Here is a 20048-nt window from a genome sequence, read left to right on the forward strand (position 1 = left end):
TGTTGTAGTCTGGCGTACTGACCTCTACCTCGCCGAGGCACAGCGACAACCCGCGGATACCTCCTCTTATTTACCCCTCGGTGACCCCACTAAGGAGCACCAGGCCATTGTCTCCCACACCATCACCGACTTTATCCACTCAGGGGATCTCCCATCCACTGCTACCAACCTTATAGTTCCCACACCTCGCACTTCCCGTTTCTACCTCCTACCCAAGATCCACAAACCTGCCTGTCCTGGCCGACCTATTGTCTCAGCTTGCTCCTGCCCCACCGAACTCACTTCTGCATACCTCGACACGGTTTTATCCCCCCTTGTTCAATCCCTTCCTACCTATGTTCGTGACACTTCTCACGCTCTTAAACTTTTCGATGATTTTAAGTTCCCTGGCCCCCACCGCTTTATTTTCACCATGGATGTCCAGTCACTATATACTTCCATACCCCATCCAGAAAGTCTCAAAGCTCTCCGCTTCTTTTTGGATTCCAGACCTAGTCAGTTTCCCTCTACCACCACTCTGCTCCGTCTAGCGGAATTAGTCCTTACTCTTAATAATTTCTCCTTTGGCTCCTCCCATTTCCTCCAAACTAAAGGTGTAGCTATGGGCACCCATATGGGTCCTAGCTATGCCTGCCTTTTTGTTGGCTTTGTGGAACAATCTATGTTCCGCGCCTATTCTGGTATCTGTCCCCCACTTTTCCTTTGCTACATCGACGACAGCATTGGCGCTGCTTCCTGCATGCATGCTGAGCTCGTTGACTTTATTAACTTTGCCTCCAACTTTCACCCTGCCCTCAAGTTTACCTGGTCCATTTCCAACATGGCCCTCCCCTTTCTAGATCTTTCTGTCTCTGTCTCTGGAGACAGCTTATCCACTGATGTCTACTATAAACCTACTGACTCTCACAGCTATCTGGACTACTCCTCTTCTCACCCTGTCCCTTGGAAAAATGCCATCCCCTTCTCGCAATTCCTCCGTCTCCACCGCATCTGCTCTCAGGATGAGGCTTTTCATTCCAGGACGAGGGAGATGTCCTCCTTTTTTAAAGAAAGGGGCTTCCCTTCCTCCACTATCAACTCTGCTCTCAAACGCATCTCCCCCATTTCATGCACATCTGCACTCACTCCATCCTCCCGCCATCCCACTAGGAATAAGGTTCCCCTGGTCCTCACCTACCACCCCACCAGCCTCCGGGTCCAACATATTATTCTCCGTAACTTCCGCCACCTCCAACGGGATCCCACCACTAAGCACTTCTTTTCCTCCCCCCCTCTCTCTGCTTTCCGCAGGAATCGCTCCCTACGCGACTCCCTTGTCCATTCGTCCCCCCCATCCCTCCCCACTGATCTCCCTCCTGGCACTTATCCTTGTAAGCGGAACAAGTGTTACACACGCCCTTACACTTCCTTCCTTACCACCACTCAGGGCCCCAGACAGTCCTTCCAGGTGAGGCGACACTTCACCTGTGAGTCGGCTGGGGTGATATACTGCGTTTGGTGCTCCCGATGTGGCCTTCTATATATTGGCGCGACCCGACGCAGACTGGGAGACCGCTTTGCTGAATACCTACGCTCTGTCCGCCAGAGAAAGCAGGATCTCCCAGTGGCCACACATTTTAATTCCACATCACATTCCCGTTCTGACATGTCTATCCACGGCCTCCTCTACTGTAAAGATGAAGCCACACTCAGGTTGGAGGAACAACACCTTATATTCCGTCTGGGTAGCCTCCAACCTGATGGCATGAACATTGACTTCTCTAACTTCCGCTAATGCCCCACCTCCCCCTCGTACCCCATCCGTTAGTTATTTTTATACACACCTTCTTTCTCTCACTCTCCTTTTTCTCCCTCTGTCCCTCTGACTATACCCCTTGCCCATTCTCTGGTTCCCCCCCCTTGTCTTTCTCCCCGGGCCTCCTGTCCCATGATCCTCTCATATCCCTTTTGTCAATCACCTGTCCAGCTCTTGGCTCCATCCCTCCCCCTCCTGTCTTCTCCTATCATTTTGGATCTCCCCCTCCCCCTCCCACTTTCAAATCCCTTACTAACTCTTCCTTCAGTTAGTCCTGACGAAGGGTCTCGGCCTGAAACGTCGACTGCACCTCTTTCTAGAGATGCTGCCTGGCCTGCTGCGTTCACCTGCAACTTTGATGTGTGTTGCTCGCATATTAACATATTCTTTTGGCAAAATGTTTTCATCCAAAACGTAGCTGGAAGACTTACGAAGAAAAATGAAAGTAGTAATGACAAATTTTACAAAACAGGTTGTACACTTGAACACACTTGGATTGACACTACCTAGGACAGAATGAGGAAGAGGAATACAGACATAACACATCTACACAAAAGTGAAAATAAAATTGGATATATTTTCATCAATTGAAGCAGGATGCAGCACTCCATGCGAGATATGCAATTCTGATAAGATGTACATACTACTAAAATTAAATGAAAGCACAGCCCAGATAAATGAAGAAATTATTAATGAATTCTATTAATTCTGTAGAAGAAAATGTTAACCAATGGATAATCATGACCTTTCATGGAAGACATCCCCATGATCTGGGAGGAATAGATGTTGAGATGGAGGCATGTAACACCTGACTAAGAGTTGCAGACCTCTTGCCAGAGACAGAGGGGTTCCATGTGACAATACAGGACCAGGTCCTTAACATGCAAGAAATTATCAAAAATACATAATAAATGACCTGCAAATTCAAGATGATAAAAGCAGAAAATCCCAAGAGAAACCAGAAGCAATCCAACATGTTACAGGATCCTGCAGCAGTTTAACTCCATCTAATTACTTACACAGACACAATCAAGTGGCAAACATCATTCACCAAAATCTTGCTTTAAAATACAAACTCATAAAAGATACCACGCTTACTATAAATAGAAGCCTGATTCAGTTTAAGAGACCTATAAATTATTTTACAAGCAAGAATGATCTGTTTAATGGCTATAGCCATTCCAACACACATAACATGCAAAAATCAGTAAGTGAAAACACCAGAAATATGCAGAATTAAAAGAGGAAATTGAAAGACTATGGAACATGAACAGATTATCCCTTGTCCCAGCTGTAATATCTACAACTGATACATCTCAAAGACACTACACTACACAATAACATTGAACAATTAGCCTACAGAGCAAGAGAGCCACATTACTGAACACCACTAGTCTCTGGTAAATAAAATTGACCATCTCAGAGCTAGGGTGCTGTATCAGAGGGACATTAGGACTGTGTGCTTCCTCTGCTTCATGGAATCCTGGTTAACCCCTTCTGTACTTGACGCAGTAATTCAGAATGATCGTTTCACAATACACCAGGGTTTCTCAACCGTGGTCTGTGAGAGCTCACTTGGGATTCTGCAAAAGATCATGATTAAATAAGGTAAACGTTGTTTTTTGAGTTTTGACCTTGTGTGATGCTAGCGCTCGCAGTGACTGAGCAGCCCCGTTAGCAATCTCGTTAGAGGCCTCTCAGTGCAGTATGGCAGTGCACAATAGGACCATGTTTATTTGGCTAAGCCCATTTTCAGTTTTTGACGCATGGTAGGGGAGGACATTGATAATTGGTGAGTGCTGTATTGCACGAAGGGGAGGAAGGTAGGCTGATAATTGGTGAGCATTGTATCGCACAGACAGGAGGACAGTAAGCTGATGATGAGGGTTGTATTACTTTAAGGAGTGGAGGAAGGTGTGCTGACAATGTGTATTTTCCGAGCATTGAATGGACTCATCCATTTTTATATTTTATTAACCCCTGTGTTTTACAGACATGTCTGACATTTTTGAATTACGATATTCCTAGCTATTTCACTGCACTAATGCAACAATGGACACAAAAAAGTCTGTCTTTACAATGAAAGCTGCTTATCAATGGGTTTTACATGGACTGGTGATCCAAGTTGTCCTATTCCATTGTGCCTGGTCTGTGGCAAACAACTTACAAATGCAGCAATGGCTCCAGCAAAATTGAAAAGACACTTAACTACAAATTATAACCATATGACACATAAAAGTGCTGATTATTTTAAATGGCTATTGGAATCTCAAAACAAACAGAGTAAAGCTTTTGTTAATAAATTCAATCAGTAAAAAAAGCCAGGAAGCAAGTTATTCAGTAGTAGAACTTAGTACCCAGAAAAGGAAAAGTAACACAGTTGGTGAGAACATAATTAAGCCAGCATATAAAATTATAGTGAGTAAAATGCTGGGACAAGATGCAGTATGAGAAATTGAAAAGGTTTCGTGCTCAACGGTGATGATGGCTGGTCCTTCACTTGTGAAGATCAGGAGGGAAGAAGAGTCCTTAGGAGCGATGGCAGGATCGTTGGTGACTACAGAGGCCGATCCTGGATCTGCAGACTCTGGAACAGTAGGGACACGGGAACAGCTGGAATGTGGGCGCTTGGGTAGTAGGATCCTTCCTGGATCTCCTCTTCTCTTCAGCAGTTGCTCTTCTGGATTCCTCAAAATTCTTGGCTGCGCCTTTTTCCAGTGTTCTCCAGCAGTCTCTGTCACAAGCCAGCTGCTACCACTCACTGACCTTGACATTTGCCTGAGAGAGCTGCTTCTTAAGTTGGTCTTTTTACCACTTGCGTTGGGCACCGTGATCTCTTTTGTCCTGAGAGAGTTCTCCATGGGGTACTGCTTTTGGTAACCTGGAGTTGTCCATGTGAGACATGTGGCCTGGCCAGCAGAGCTGCCTGAGCAGCAAAGTGGCTTCAATGTTTGGAAGTTGAGCCTTCTCTAGGTCCTCGTTATTGGAGACACAATCTTGCCAATTCATAGCCATGATGGAGGGGAGGCAGCACTGATGAAAGTGCTCGAGCAACCTAATTTGCTTGTGGTACAAGACCTAGGCTTCAGAGCTGTATAGCAGTGTTGTGATGACAACAGCCCTGTACACCTGGATTCTTGTGGACAGATGCAGCTGCTGGTTCTTCCATATACATTTCTGGGGGTACCCAAGGCACTGCTGGCTCTGGCGAGTCCATTGTCAATGTCCCTTACTATCGTAGTGTTGCTGGAGATGACGCAGCCCAGGTAGGTGAACTGCTCAACCTTGCTGAGATAGTGGTCATCAATGGTGATCCGAGATGGGTTGTAAACACCACGAGGGGGCTTCTGATAGAGGATCATTGTTTTCTTCAGACTGACCATTAACCCTAAAGCCCTTGCAGCCTTGGTGAACTGTGACAGCAGCCTGTAGTGCGTTGTCTGTTTGTGTGTGTGTGTGAGAAGAGAACAGTTATCTGCATACAGTAACTTGAGAATGGGCTCTTGTATGATTTTTGCTCAGGCGAGAAGGCGGCCACTCTCAAACAGGTACAATCAGTTAACATATTGATGACATGCCACATGTGATAAACTGAAAAACAACAGCTTCTCTATCCAGGTTAATGAGTCAACAGATTCCACCAAAAAATGTCATGTTGTTGCATTTCACATAAAATACAGGAGGAACTCAACAGGCCTGGCAGTATGTATGGTAAAAAGTGCAGTTGACATTTCGGGCCCAGATCCTCCTGCTGAAGGGCCCAAACATTTGTGATGTTGTAGCAGTTGGAAACTTTTTCTGTTGCAAAGAGCTACCTGAGACAAGCAAAAGTCAAGATATATTTAACGCTTTGTCTTCATAACTGGAAACAAAAGGTCTGTCTTGGAGGAACTGTGTTGGCATCTGTACTGATGGTTCCCCAGCAATGGTTGGCTCCATGAGAGGTTTTATTTCTCCTGGGGAAAAAAAAAAGTCCTGACATTGTCACAACACACTGCTTTCTTCACAGAGAGGTGCTGATGTCAAAAATTCTTGGAGCTGAAACGAAAAACGTTCAGGATGATGCTACAAAAATGGTTAACTTTATTAAACAAAGATGAGTTCACTCAAGAATGTTTAAAACCGTGTGAGAACCTGGACAAAAAGCACACCATTCTCCTTCCATACACAGAAATCCGGAGGCTTAGCAGAGGATGAATTGTCAACAGGGTGTCTCAGCTGAAAGGTGAATTGCAAGAGTAATTTCAAGAACATAATAGGCCAGACTTTGCTGAGTGAGTGCTTTGAAGATGAAGAATGGTTGCAGAAACTAGCCTACTGAGCAGACATTTTTCATCATATGAACCAGTTGAACAAGTCTCTGCAAGTCCTTGGAGAAAATGTTTTGACTTCAAGTGACAAAATACTTGGATTTAAAAGGAATCTGAATCTTTGGAAAAAATCATTTTGCAAAAGGAAATCTTGAAATATTTCCACTGCTGCTTGGGCTTGAGAGTGAGGAAGGGTCAGAAAGTCTCAAGTCTTATTGAAAAACACCTGAAAGAACTGTAGTGTATAACTAGATGAGGGACCCTTTCTCTGAATCTTCTGCTCTGCCTGAGAACTTGACTTTCTGAGAAGAGGAAGAACCTTGCAGACTGATTGTGCACTCAAAATGAAATCTACTGACCTGTTCCTGGACAAGATGTGGATTTCTATAAAAGAAGAGTATCCTGCCATTCCTAGGAAAGCAATGAACATTTAGCTGCAGTTTTCAACTTCTTACTTGTGTGAGCAAGTTTTATTCTTGCTAACAAGAATCAAGAGCAAGGATAGAAATTGATTCATTTCAGTTGAAGGTGAAATCCCTGTGCTTATCTCAAATTCAACACAGATTTAAGTATTTGTACAGCAAAAAATAAGCACAGGTTTCACATGCTAGGCCTATATTTGAGGCTGATCATGTCACTCAGTAAAAAAAAACGCTTTTTTTCCAAAGTCTTGTATAAAACTGTGTCTTAGGCTATATTTTTTATTCCTATTGCTCTGGCTTATAACCATTTAACCATATAACAATTATAGCACGGAAACAGGCCATCTCGGCCCTTCTATGGTTTTTAGTAACTTTACTATTCAACCTTGTCAATAAATTTTCATGTTGTAAATAGCATGAATTAAAATCAATTTAAAACCTTTATTTAAAGTAAATCTACCAAGCCTACCTTTAGAAAATTTAAATCCCATTTTGACTTAAGCCATTTATTTAACAGAAATTTATTATGTCTAAAAATAATATAAATATTAAATTCAGGATCAGAATCAGAATCAGGTTTATTATCACCGACATGTGTTGTGAAAGTTGTTAACTTAGCAGCAGCAGTTCATTGCAATACATAATGTAGAAAAAGAAGGAAATAAGTAAATTACAGTACACGTATACAGTATTCGATAGATTAAAAATTATGCAGAAAACAGAAATAATATATATTAAAAAGGTGAGGTAGAGCTCATGGGTTCAATGTCCATTTAGGAATCAGATGGCAGAGGGGAAGAAGCTGTTACTGAATTGCTGAGTGTGTGCCTTCAGGCTCCTGTATCTCCTACCTGATGGTAACAGTGAGAAAAGGACATGCCCCGGGTGCTGGAGGTCCTTAATAATGGACGCTGCCTTTCTGAGACACCTCTCCCTGAAGATGTCCAGGGTACTTTGTAGGCTAGTGCCCAAGATGGAGCCAACTAAATTTACATCCCTCTGCAGCTCCTTTTGGTCCTGTGCAGTAGCTCCCCCATACCAGACAGTGATTCAGCCTGTCAGAATGCTCTCCTCGGTACACCTATAGAAGTTTTTGAGTGTATTTGTTGACATACCAAATCTCTTCAACACCGAATGAAGTATAGTCACTGTTTTGCCTTCTTTATAACTGCATCGATATGTTGGGACCAGGTTAGGTCCTCAGAGATCTTGACACCCAGGAACTTGAAACTGCTCATTCTCTCCACTTCTGATCCCTCTATGAGGATTGGTATGTGCTCCTTCATCTTACCCCTCCTGAAGTCCACAATCAGCTCTCTCATCTTACTGATGTTGAGTGCAAGGTTGTTGCTGTGGCACCATTCCACTAGTTGGCATATCTCACTCCTGTACACCGTCTCATCACCACCTGAGATTCTACCAACAATGGTTGTATCATCAGCAAATTTATAGATGGTATTTAAGCTATACCTAGCCACACAGTCATGTGTATATAGAGAGTAGAATAGTGGGGTAAGCACACACCCCTGAGGTGCGTCAGTGTTGATTGTCAATGAGGAAGAGATATTATCACCAATCCGCACAGATTGTGGTCTTCTGATTAGGAAGATGAGGATCCAATTGCAGAGGGAGGTATAGAGGCTCAGGTTCTGTAACCTCTCAATCAGGATTGTGGGAATGATGGTGTTAAACATTGAGCTATAGTTGATGAACAGCATCCTGACAGAGGTCTTTGTATTGTCCAGGTGGTCTGAAGCCATGTCAAGAGCCTTTGAGATTGCATCTGCCATTGACCTATTGTAATGATATGTAAATTGCAATGGGTCTAGGTCCTTGCTGAGGCAGAAGTTCAGTCTAGTCATGACCAACCCCTCAAAACATTTCATCACAGTAGATGTGAGTGCTACTGGGGAACAGTCACTAAGGCATCTCATATTATTCTTCTTAGGCACTGGTATAATAGTTGCTTTTTTGAAGCCAGTGGGAACTTCCGCCAGTAGCAGTGAGAGGCTGAAAATTGATATTATATTTATTCTGAGTTTTAAAAATTTATGACAGGGAAAGAAAAGGATTAATTTCAAGAAAGATAAGCTAAGCTCAGCTACCCGTTTTTTTCCAAGAAAGGTTGGCTAAAATTTCATTCTCAATTCAAAAGTGCATTGGCAATTATTTTTGGATTATTATACCTACAACTTACTGATCAAGCTAACACACTATGAGCTGTAGATTTAATCATTTTCCCACAGGGGTTCCTTGAGACCTGAAAATTATTTCAAGGGTTCGTCTAGAGCAACAAAGTTGAGAAAGGCTGCTATACACGGTCAAGATAGACTGTCAACAAACCAAATCTTTTCAAACTCCTAATTAAGTATAACTGCAGTCTTGCCTTCTTTATAGCTGCAACAATATGTTGGGACCAGTTTAGATCCTCAGGGATCATGACACCCAGGAACTTGAAATTTTTCACTCTCTCCACTCCTGATCACTCTATGAGGATTGGTTCATGTTCCCTCTTCTTACTCTTCCCGAAGTCCACAATCAGCTCTTTCATCTTACTGATGTTGAGTGTGGGGTTGTTGCTGCAAGACCACTCAACCAGCTGGTATAACTAGCTCCTGTGCACCCTTTCATCTCCATCTGAGATTCTACCAACTGTGGTTGTGTCAGTGGCAAATTTATAGATGCCATTTGAGCTATACCTAGTCACACAGTCATAGGTATAAAGCGAGTAGAGCAGTGGGCAACCCTGAAATGCACCTGTGTTAATTGTCAGCAAGGAGGAAATATTATTACCAATCCACATAGATTGTGGTCTTCTGGTTAGGAAGTTGAGAATCTAGTTGCAGAGGGAGATACAGAGATCCAGGTTCTCCAGCTGATCAGTCAGGAATGGTGGGAATGATGGTGTCAAATGCTGACCTATAGTCAATGAACAACATCCTAACATAGGTGTTCGTATTGTCCAGGTGATCTAAGGCGGTGTGAAGAGCCACTGAGATTGTGTCTGCTGTAGACTTATTGAGGTGATACACAAATCGCAGTGGGTCCAGATCCTTGCTGAGTTTAATCATCAGCCTCTAAAAACACTACATTACTGTGGACGACCCAGTGGGATGACACCTCATCCTATTTGTTGAGGCTGGTAGGAGTACTGAATGCATCCACCCAAGAGCTCCTTCAAGACTCCTCTTCACAGGCAAGGAGAGGAACATGAGAGTATCTCAGCAGACAGCTGCAGTTCCCCTCAGAGATAAGCAAAACCTCTCTTCACCCAGACATTGTACTGTGGTCTACGGCTGCCAAGACCATCCTCCTCACTGAGTTAACCAGCTCATGGGAGGAAAGAATGGAGGCTGCCCATGGGTGGAAGAGGTTGAATTGAGGAAGCTGGCTGGAGAACCATAATTTATCCTGTGGTGGTAAGGTGTCAGCGCATCGACGACAAGGTTACTTTGTGGCATGGCAGTGACTGGGGTGAGGCTCAGGAGGGCCACCAGAGAGTTGTCTGAAGAGGCAGAAAAGGGCAGCTTTTGGCTGGGGAGGAGAGACAGAAATCGTGGAACCAACTAAACCCAGGGGGTAGCAGACAGATATTCCTGCCACTGGTCTTCCACCAGGAGATGTACCATGGCTAAGGGAGTGAAACATCCTCGGCTGATGACCCGGCAGCTGAGCTAAGGCACAGTTAGATGTGTGTCAGGCAGCCAGGACAAGCAGGAAACAACATCTACCTGTAAATCTGATTAACAGCGACTGGACAATTGTTATTGAAGCAGGTTAGCATGTTCTTCTTTGAAACCAGTATAGCTGAAGGGTGCTTGAAGCAGGTTGGTACCTCAGACTGCAGAAACGAGAGGTTAAAGATCTCATTTAATACTCCAGCCAATTGATCCTAGCTGGTCAGCCAGGTACCCCACCTGGGGCTGATGATTTCCATGGGTTCAGCCTCCTGACGGATGCTCTCATGTCAGCCTCAGAGACTGAAATCACAAGGTCATTGTGAGTGTAGGAGTTTGTGATGGTTCCTCCGCGTTTTGATGGTCAAAGTGAGCCTAGAAGACATTGAGATCATCTGGTAATGAAGTCTTCTTGTCACCTCTGTCGCATAATTTGACTTTATAAGAAGTGATAATGTTCAAACCCTGCCACAGCATATGAGCATTCTTTATTGATTCAAGTTCAGTCCTGAATTGCCACTTAGTTCCTGAGATGACTTTCTGGAGATTGGGCCTGGATCTCTGGTAACTTTTTTGGTCACCAGACTTGAAAGCCTCTGATCAGGCCCTCAACAGATTGTCGATCTCATGGTTCATCCAGGGCTCCTGGTTGAAGAAGACGCTTAATGTTTTTGTGTAGACACGCTTGTCGACAACTGTTTTTATAAATCAACAATTTATCTGAGGCTTATTATTGGCCTTCCTCACATAAAAAAATGAATTAAAAGGAAGGGATATCTCAAGTGTGGTGAGGAAATCCAGAATGTGGAGGTAATTAAAATGCATGTGCACAGTTCTTCACTGACAGGAGAGTGGAAGGCTTTGACTGTTCAACGTGTTCACCAAGAGAAGTGGAGCAAACATAATGAATGCTGGAGGTGGGAAAACTACAAGGAACCACTGTGAAAGGCAATATTAACTCTCACTTGGAGGATCAAGTGGGCTATGAAGGGACAGGCACCAAATATTATTGAAGACAAATCACTTTTAACTCATCTGGCTGAAGAGATGTCTGATCAGTGTTGGCCAGAGAAGCTGTATAGATGGACTTTCAAAAGATGTTTGTCATTTTAATAAGGTATGCCCTCAATTTAGGCAGCTTGAGAAAGAGAACTAAAATGCTACTTTGACCTAGGTGAATGGACCTGGGTGAAATATAGCTGTGAGTGTTCCTGAACTGTTTGGTTTATACAACAACTAAAATGATAAGAAAGCACAGCTGTAAGAATCCAGAATGTGTTTCTGTTGTTTTTTCCTACAATAAATGAAAAAAAGGATTTTGTCACATTTTGCTGATGTTTAATGTTGTGTCATCAGAATAACAAGAAACTGCCTAGTGAGGCCTTTCTACCCTGCATATAAATACCAACTTGTGTTAGTCAGTGAAACATTCAGCTGGTTACCAGACTAAGTGCATTTAAAATGGGAAAGGCAAGGACTCTTCTGTATGTGAGGTAAATTAATAGCCTTCATTAATACTCGAGGAACTATTAACACAGATATGCTCCTTTCCACAGATCATCTTCTACGAGGACAGGAACTTCCAGGGTCGGCACTATGAGTGCAGCTCCGACTCTGCTGACCTCTCCCCTTACTTCAGCCGCTGTAACTCCATCCGTGTCGAGAGTGACTGGTGGGTGTTGTACGAGAGACCCAACTACATGGGATACCAGTATATCCTGAGCAGGGGAGAGTATCCTGACTACAAGCACTGGATGGGATTCAATGACTGTGTCAGGTCCTGTCGCAGTTACCCATACGTAAGTTGCAATATTTTTCTCAGGCGATTTGATCTTTTGCAGATTGGCTCTGAAAATGGAAAATTTGCCAAGCAAGTGTCTAATTGGTGTTAAATATGTCCAAATGTATTAATATGCTTGGGTATTTTGAGGTTAAGCAGGAGGCAGTGTTGGGTCTCTTACTGAGCATTATGGTAGGTAGGCCCTAAGTCCAGATGGAATATACCCCAGCTTATTGTGAGAGGCAAGAGATGAGATTCTTGGCACATTGCCCAACATCTTCTTGTCTTTTCTCGCCATCCAGCATATTGCATATAATTTTGATCATACCATTACATGAATGTTTAGATTTTGGAGAGAGTGCAGCAGAAGCTTATCAGGATGCTGCCTGGTTTAGAGGGCATGTCGTATATTGGGAGGTTGGGCAAACTTGAGCTGTTTTCCCTGGAGGTTGAGGGGAGATCCGATAGAGGTTCATAAGTTTATGGAAGGCACGGATAAAGTAGACAGAAAGTTATTTTTCCCAGGGTTAAAATATCTCCTATCACAGGACATGCATTTAAGGTGAGAGGTTGTGAGTTCAGAGGAGATGTGAGAGGCAAGTCTTTTACACAGAGAGGGGTGGGTGCCTGGAATGTGTTGACCGGTGTGACGTTAGAGGCAGGTTCATCAGGGGCTTTTGAGAGACTCTTCTATAGGCACATGAATGTAAGGGAAGTGGAAGGACATGGACATTGATGAGACAGAAGGGATTAGTTTAGTTGGCCATTTAATTTAAACAGCCAACTAAATTTAAATTTACTAATTTAATTGATTGGGCAGAATATTGTGGGCCCAAGGGCCTGTCCCAGTGCTCTTATATCCGATGTTCTATGTTCAAAATGCAATTTTTCATATTATTTGCTGTGTTTTCTTTTAACTCCTTTTTGAACCAGCAGCAATGCATGTTGGAGGCATCATTGAGACAGATAATAAGTGAAATGATCAAACTGCATCTGATTTTATTTCCCATTGAAGTCAATGTCCAGTCTATGAATTAGCATTGAGATGTACTGACTAATGAGCAAAAAAACTACTGAACATCATGACTAAAACTCGGTGTTTCCTATTCCAGTACCGAGGTGGAAACTACAGGATGAGGATTTACGAGAGGCCTGACTTTGCAGGGCAGATGATGGAATTCATGGATAACTGTCTCTCTGTCTACGATCGTTTCCGTTACCGTGACATCCACTCCTGTCAGGTGATGGATGGTTATTGGATCTTCTATGAACATCCCAACTACAGAGGTCGACAGTACTTCCTGAGACCTGGGGAATACAGGAGATACAGTGACTGGGGTGGCTACAACTCAATGATCGGGTCCTTCAGGCGCATGAGAGACTTCTAAATGTTGTTCTTGAAAATCTGATTTTATCTTGTTGGAATATTTATGGAGGTAATAAAATATCTTTAATGACACGATCGGCTCATTTAATTCATTTACCCTGATTCCACTAGACAGAATCCGGGACAGTAATCATAATCTGAGGACCACATTAAATTGTTTTACCACAGTTTGTTCCAGTTAACAGATAACATTATGATGATTGATAGGAGGCTGAAAAATATAAACTGAATAGAAAGTTGTTCGTTGCCTCTTGTGTTATTGCGTTCATTGTGAGGCACTGTGCTCCAATTCTGAATTTATTTCCAGTGAATTTAATGAGTACAAATATCTATCTTTATGATTTCCATGATTCTAATGGTTTTGTGAAAGGACTTCACAAAAGTATGAACAATATAAATAGAGACCTGGAGTTAAACAGCACAGAAAGCAGCAATTTCCAAAGGTTCAAAGGTTCATGTTATTGTTAAAGTATGCATGGACAATAGAACTCTGATATTTGTCTTCTCCAGATAGTCATGAAATTCAGAAAATCCAAGTGAATAGTTGAAAAGAAAGACATCACCTACCCCCACCTGGCAGGAAAAAGAAAAAGAAACAAAACTTGTAAACCCAGAAACACCCTCCCACAAACAGAAAACTAACCCCAATTCCCAGCCCTTGCAAAAAATAGCAACAATAGCATTAATCCGCAAGCTCCTCCCTCACAAAAGAATCAACGAAAACGACATCAAATCCCATTTCCCTCCCTCTCAAAAATATTAGCGACAATATAATCGAAACCTCCAACTCCCTCTTTCGGATACAAAACAGTAACAGATTGCTCACTTGGAAAACCACCGACAAAAATAGCAGTCCACAAATGCCCAACTCCTCTCACAAAAAATAACATATCCCAGCTGCCTGCCAATCGGCAGCAAGAAAGAAAACACTGAAAACTGAAGGCAACCAACATAAAGTACAGTCCAACAATCACATAAATCTCAGAATATTGAAAACATCGTCCCTTAGGCATTTGAGGAGAGCGGTCATACAAACTCAGACCTTCCATGAAGAGTGTCTGCAGCGTTGGTTCTGAACACCGCCGAGCTGGCTACTGACCGGCGTCGCCTCATGGCCTCTCTTGAGAGTGACCATTGACCTCCTCCTCAATCTTCCTCAATACCTCAAAATAGAGTTGCGGGCTTTTCCACAAGAACGCTTGTGCTCTTTGGGACCCTGCCCCTGACCTCGATGCGGCAGATCACGCTCTCGGTCCTCTCCAGGCACAGCACAGAGCTAGATAATTTGATCCAATTCCAAACTCCACAGTTATGGGCTCCAGCAGTTTCCATAACACAGCCAAGACAGAAAGATCAAGCAGAAGACGATGAGAAAGTGAAATAATTAGCATGATTAGCTATTTGATGATGTCGCCTGAGGAATTGTTCATTGGTGCCATCTTGACCAGAATATTTACAAAACATTTCACAAATTTTACTTTACACTTTTACAAAACATGATGAATTCTACCAAAGTGAGACTGGTATTAACAACAAGAAGACATGGATAGAAATCTGCTGGATATTGTGAATATACCTATGATTCTGTGTGGGTCTGCATTGTGAAGGATGGAATTTGAATCGAATTTGATATGGAATGATTTGAAGCTGCAGAATCTTCTGAAGAAATTTAACAAAAAGAAGAAATGAGCTTGAATTTTTGAAACCTCAACCTCAGTCAAAATTTTTCCTAAAGAATGTAATAAGACAGAAACAGGGACAGGGACAGGAGCAGAGACAGGGTGTTGAAGAAGATGATGATTCTCTGGAATTGTCTATCCCAGACTGTTGTAGAAGCAGATCATTGGGATATTAAAAGGAGAAGTGGAACCTCTTTTGGAAAATCAGGATATGCAGAATTGGCTCAGAAGAGAACAGGAGTAGACTCTGTTAGTGTAGCAATAACTTCTTACCACTTAATATTTAACAGTATGAAAGAGATACAGAAAGTGTATCATAGTTTAACATAGAAGCACAATTTGAGTTGAAATTGAAGCTCATCAAATCCATATCTTTTAGCTGGTTTTCAGTAAACTTGGAATTAAATCAAAGCATATTGCTATGAAAGGATTTAATTCTGAAAGTGGATGCATTAGATATTAGAGCAAGGCTTTTTGGTTTGGCAAAGAGCAGCAATTACCATTACTTTGGGAAGATTTCCTAATGGCTTGTTGTGGGATGCTAATGTGAGGACAGAAGAATCTTACCAGATTTAAGTCACATTTCTGTTTTCTTTGGAGTAGAGTGAAGGATGACCTAATTGAAACAAATCACGTCCCAAACCACATGACCGGGTTGATGTCGAGATGTTTCCAAGGCTAGGGGCCTTGGACTAGTTGTCATAATAAGATAATGGGACATTTACTTAAAGTTGAGGTGCTGAAAATTTTCTTCTCACTGAAATAGGCAAATCAACAACCTAGTAAGGTCGTAGCAAAATTACTGTAGTGTGTGTGTCATCTCATAGAACTGGCTGAAATAATAATCTCAGATGTAACCTCCTTAAGCATTAAGATTTCCCCAGAAGGAAGGAAATGGATAGATAGCGTTAGGGAGGTTTTTAATGTCATAAGAAGTATGGATAAGTTGGAGGCTCACAGTAATTTTCACAGGGTAGAGGAGTCTAAAATTAAAGGACATAGATTTAGGATGAGAGGGGAAAGAGGGGTCCTGAGGAGCACATTTTTCACACAGAGCATGGTGGGTATATGGACCAGACTACCAGAAGAATTTGTAATGGCTGGGAAAATTTCAACGTTTGAATGACATTTAGACAGGTACATGGATTGCAAATATGCACCAATGCAGGCAAGTAGGACCTGCACAGGTGAGCAAATTGGTCAACACGGCTGAGTTGGGCTGAGGGGCCTGTTACTGTGCTGTATAACATGACCCTAATACTGCTCGGAAAGAACCTTCCAAACTCTCAACCTCCACCACGAAAAGGACAAGGGCAGCAACAGCATGGAAGTACCTCCACCTGGAAGTTGCCTCTAAGCCACACTCACACATTTGAAGATACGCAAATAGCTGAAGTTAAAATGGATATGTTAAAAGGTGTTATAAAAATATTTTTCACAACTTGAAAAATACTGGCAATGATAATATTCATAATTATTGACATTAAAAATAAACTTGCCTTCATCCATGCCTATTAATACATGTCAACAATTTTCTTAAAAGTCCTGAAAAAGGGCTCACATTTTTGACAGAAGTTAAAACTTACCTCTTATCTAAAGGAGAAATCACAAATGGCCTATCAAAGTATTGCTTGGTTACAAACTATATACAAAAATTGTATGCATTCCACATCTAATTTCCACTCACTTAGATATCCACTATATACCTACAGTGGTAGAAAGAAGAGCAGAAAGGATGCTGTAAGGGCATGAAAGGATGCAAAGCACAACTGATAATAGATTCTGTAATTCCAAATCAAGCCTGGAGGAAAAGCAGAAGTCTTTCATGTTGTTATATTTGATTCTGTCCCAGACACATGGTTAATAGGAGTTCTTTATATATATAACCTACACCCAATATTTGTTAAATTCCTATAACATCTGATGAAGCATTTTGTCTGTTAACAAGACAAAAAAAAAATACAACCACCATTATCAAAATAAATTGAGGCATTTTCCAGGGTGATTCTGTAAGCCCACTATAGTTTTGTCTAGCTTTAAATCTGCTCTCTAATTTACTGAATCGGATGAAAATAGGGTACCAGATAAGAAATAGATTACACCATGACACATGGACGATTTGAAATTATATACTCCTTTATCAATAAAGTCAGATAAAACTTTTGAGGGTATAGTTTCATCAATGAAAACAAGGTTCAGTATTTTATGTTAGCATATGCAATTTTGATAAGTAATCACACGACTAAACTTAAATGAATGCCAAACCCAGATAAATGAAGAAAATATCACTATAGAAGAAAAAGATAACCAATGGAAGAGCATGACCCTCCACGGAACACATCCCCATGATCTGAGCAGACCAGTTGTCAACAAGAAAGCATAAAATACTTGACTCTGTGTTGGAAACCTCTTCCCAGAAATAGAAGGATTTCTTGTGGCATTACAGGAGCAGTTTGATTACACAAATAATTATCAAAAATACATAATAAAAGACCAAAGAATTCAAGACAACAGAAGCAGAAAATGCAAGGAGAAACCAGAAACAATCCAGCATATTACAAGATCCTGTAACATTTTAACGCAATCAGATTATTCACACAGGGATAACCAAGAGGCAAACACAATTTACCAAAATCTTGCTTTAAAATACAAACTCATAAAGGACCCCACACCTTACTATAAATCAAGCCTTATCCAGTCTTAGAGTCACAGGTCGATAAATTTTATTCCGACTGATTCGTTGTTACTGATAGGACAATCCATAATAACAGTGTGGATGTAATAATACAGGATAAACAAGCTAGAACACCATACAGTACTTAGCAGATATGGCCATTCCAAACACACATAACATGCAGAAATCAATAAGTGAAAAACACCAGAAATATGCTGAATGAAAAGAGGAAATTGAATGACTGTGGATCATGAGTATATATCCCATTAGTAATATCTTCAATTGGTATCTTCCCAAAGCCACTACAGAATTGCATTAAACAATTAGGGATAGATGACAATATCTACGAAAGCTTCAGAAAGCGACAATACTAAACACCACTAGAATAGTCCGAAAGTTCATAGCAATTGAGAAATGAGTGTGCTTGGCTATGCCCGTGCCTCAGCTTTTACCAGCTTGAGCTAAGAAAAAAAAATTAAAAATAAGCAATATGTATCGAGACCATGTGATGAAGAGTGTTTGAATGTGAGTCCATAGGTTGTGGAAGCTGGTCAGTGATACAGCAAGTGAGTTGAGTGAAGTTATCCCCACTGGTGCTTGAAAGTTAATAACAGTTCCTGAACCTGCTGGTGTGAGTCCTGAGGTACCTGAATCTTCTTCCTGATAGCAGCAGTAACAAGAAAGCACGGCTTGGTTGGTAGGGGTCCTTGATGATTGATGTTGCTTTCCTATGACAAAGCTCCATGTATCTGTGCTCACTGGTGGGAAGAGCTTTACCTGTGATGGATTGGGCTGCATTCATTACTTTTTGTAGTAGTTTACATTCAAGGATATTAGTGTTTCCATACAAAACCATTTTCAACAAGTCAAGATATTCTCCACCACATATCTAGAGAAATTTGTCGAAGTTTTAGATGTCAAGCCGTATCTTCACAATCGAGTATTGCAGGAGGCTAGGCACACAGCTTTGTGGTGCACCGGTGATGCTGGAGATTGTGGAGGAGAAATTGTTGCCAATTCAAGCTGACTGGGGTCTACAAGTGAAGAAATCGAAGATCCAATTGCACAAGGAGGTGTTGAGGGCAAGGTCTTGAAGCTTATTGATTAGTTTTGAGGAGATGATGGTATTGAATGCTGAGCTGTAGTCAATAAAGAGCACCTGCTATATACATCTTTGCTGTCCAAATGTTGAAGGATTGAGTGAAGTACTAAAGAAATGGAATCTGTTATGGACCTGTTGTGCCAATAGGCAAATTGAAGTGGATCCAAGTCGCTTCTCTGGCAGCAATTGAAATGTTTCATAATTAACTTCTCAAAATACTTTGATGCTGCAGATTTAAGTGCTTCTGGATGATAGTCATTGAGGCAGACTGCCATGTTCTTCTTAGGCACCAGTATAATTAAAGCCTGCTTGAAGCAGATGGATACCTCAGACTGCAGAAGCGAATGGTTAAATATCTCAGTGAACACTCCAGCCAGTTCATCTGGCAAGGTGCCTCATCTGGGCCAGATGGTTTCTGTGGGTTCGTCCTCCCTGAGGGATTCTCTCATGTTGACCTCAGAGACTGAAATCACAGGGTCATCAGGAGTTGAGGGATTTTGTGATGGTTCTTTCATATTTTGATGGTAAAAGTGAGTATTGAAGACATTGAGCTCATCTGGAAGTGAAGCCCTGTTGCCTGATTTCACTTTGTGATAGTATTCAAGTCCCGCTGTTGAGGATCCTTCATTGACTCAGGTTGAGCATGGAATTGCCACTTCACTCGTGAGATGGCTTTCCAGAGATTGCACTTGGACCTCTCGTAACTTTCTTGGTCACCAGACTTGAATACTTCTGATCTGGTCCTCAGTGGATTGTAGATCTCATGGTTCAGCCAGGGCTCCTGGTTGGGGAAGATTCTCAATCGTTTTGTGGGGACACACTCATCGATAACTGTATTGATAAACCACAAGCGTATCAGAAGCAATTATTGATTGATTGGCTTTTCTCACATCAGAAAAAGGAATTAAAAGCAATGGAATATCACAATGATGGTGAGGAAATTCAGAATGTGGAGGTAATTGAAATGCTAAGTGTATGTGTACAGTTCTTAATGACAGGAGAGTGGAAAGCTTTGACTGTTTAACGTGTTCAACAAGCGAAGTGGAGCAAACAAACTGAATTCCGGAGGTAGGAAAACTGCAAGGAACCACAGCGAAAGGCAGTATTAACTCTCCCTTCGATGATCAAATGGGTTCTGAAAGGAGAGAAAACAGAGATTATTGAAAGTAAATCATGATTGACTTCTTTGGCTGAAGAAGAAGCTGATCAGTGCTGTGTAGAA

General features: G+C 41.9%; 1 protein-coding gene across 1 annotated transcript; it reads left to right on the forward strand.

Annotated features, from left to right (window-relative positions):
• Positions 1-4333: 4333 nt before the first annotated feature.
• Positions 4334-13372, forward strand: LOC134348774 (gamma-crystallin S-1-like). Its single transcript, XM_063052578.1, has 4 exons — positions 4334-4427; positions 4943-5061; positions 11728-12003; positions 13097-13372. The coding sequence occupies exons 1-4, from the start codon at positions 4334-4336 to the stop codon at positions 13370-13372; spliced, it is 765 nt and encodes a 254-aa protein (XP_062908648.1).
• Positions 13373-20048: the final 6676 nt, after the last annotated feature.

The sequence above is a fragment of the Mobula hypostoma genome, chromosome 6 (genome assembly GCF_963921235.1).
Source record: "Mobula hypostoma chromosome 6, sMobHyp1.1, whole genome shotgun sequence".
Taxonomy (NCBI): Eukaryota; Metazoa; Chordata; class Chondrichthyes; order Myliobatiformes; family Myliobatidae; genus Mobula; species Mobula hypostoma.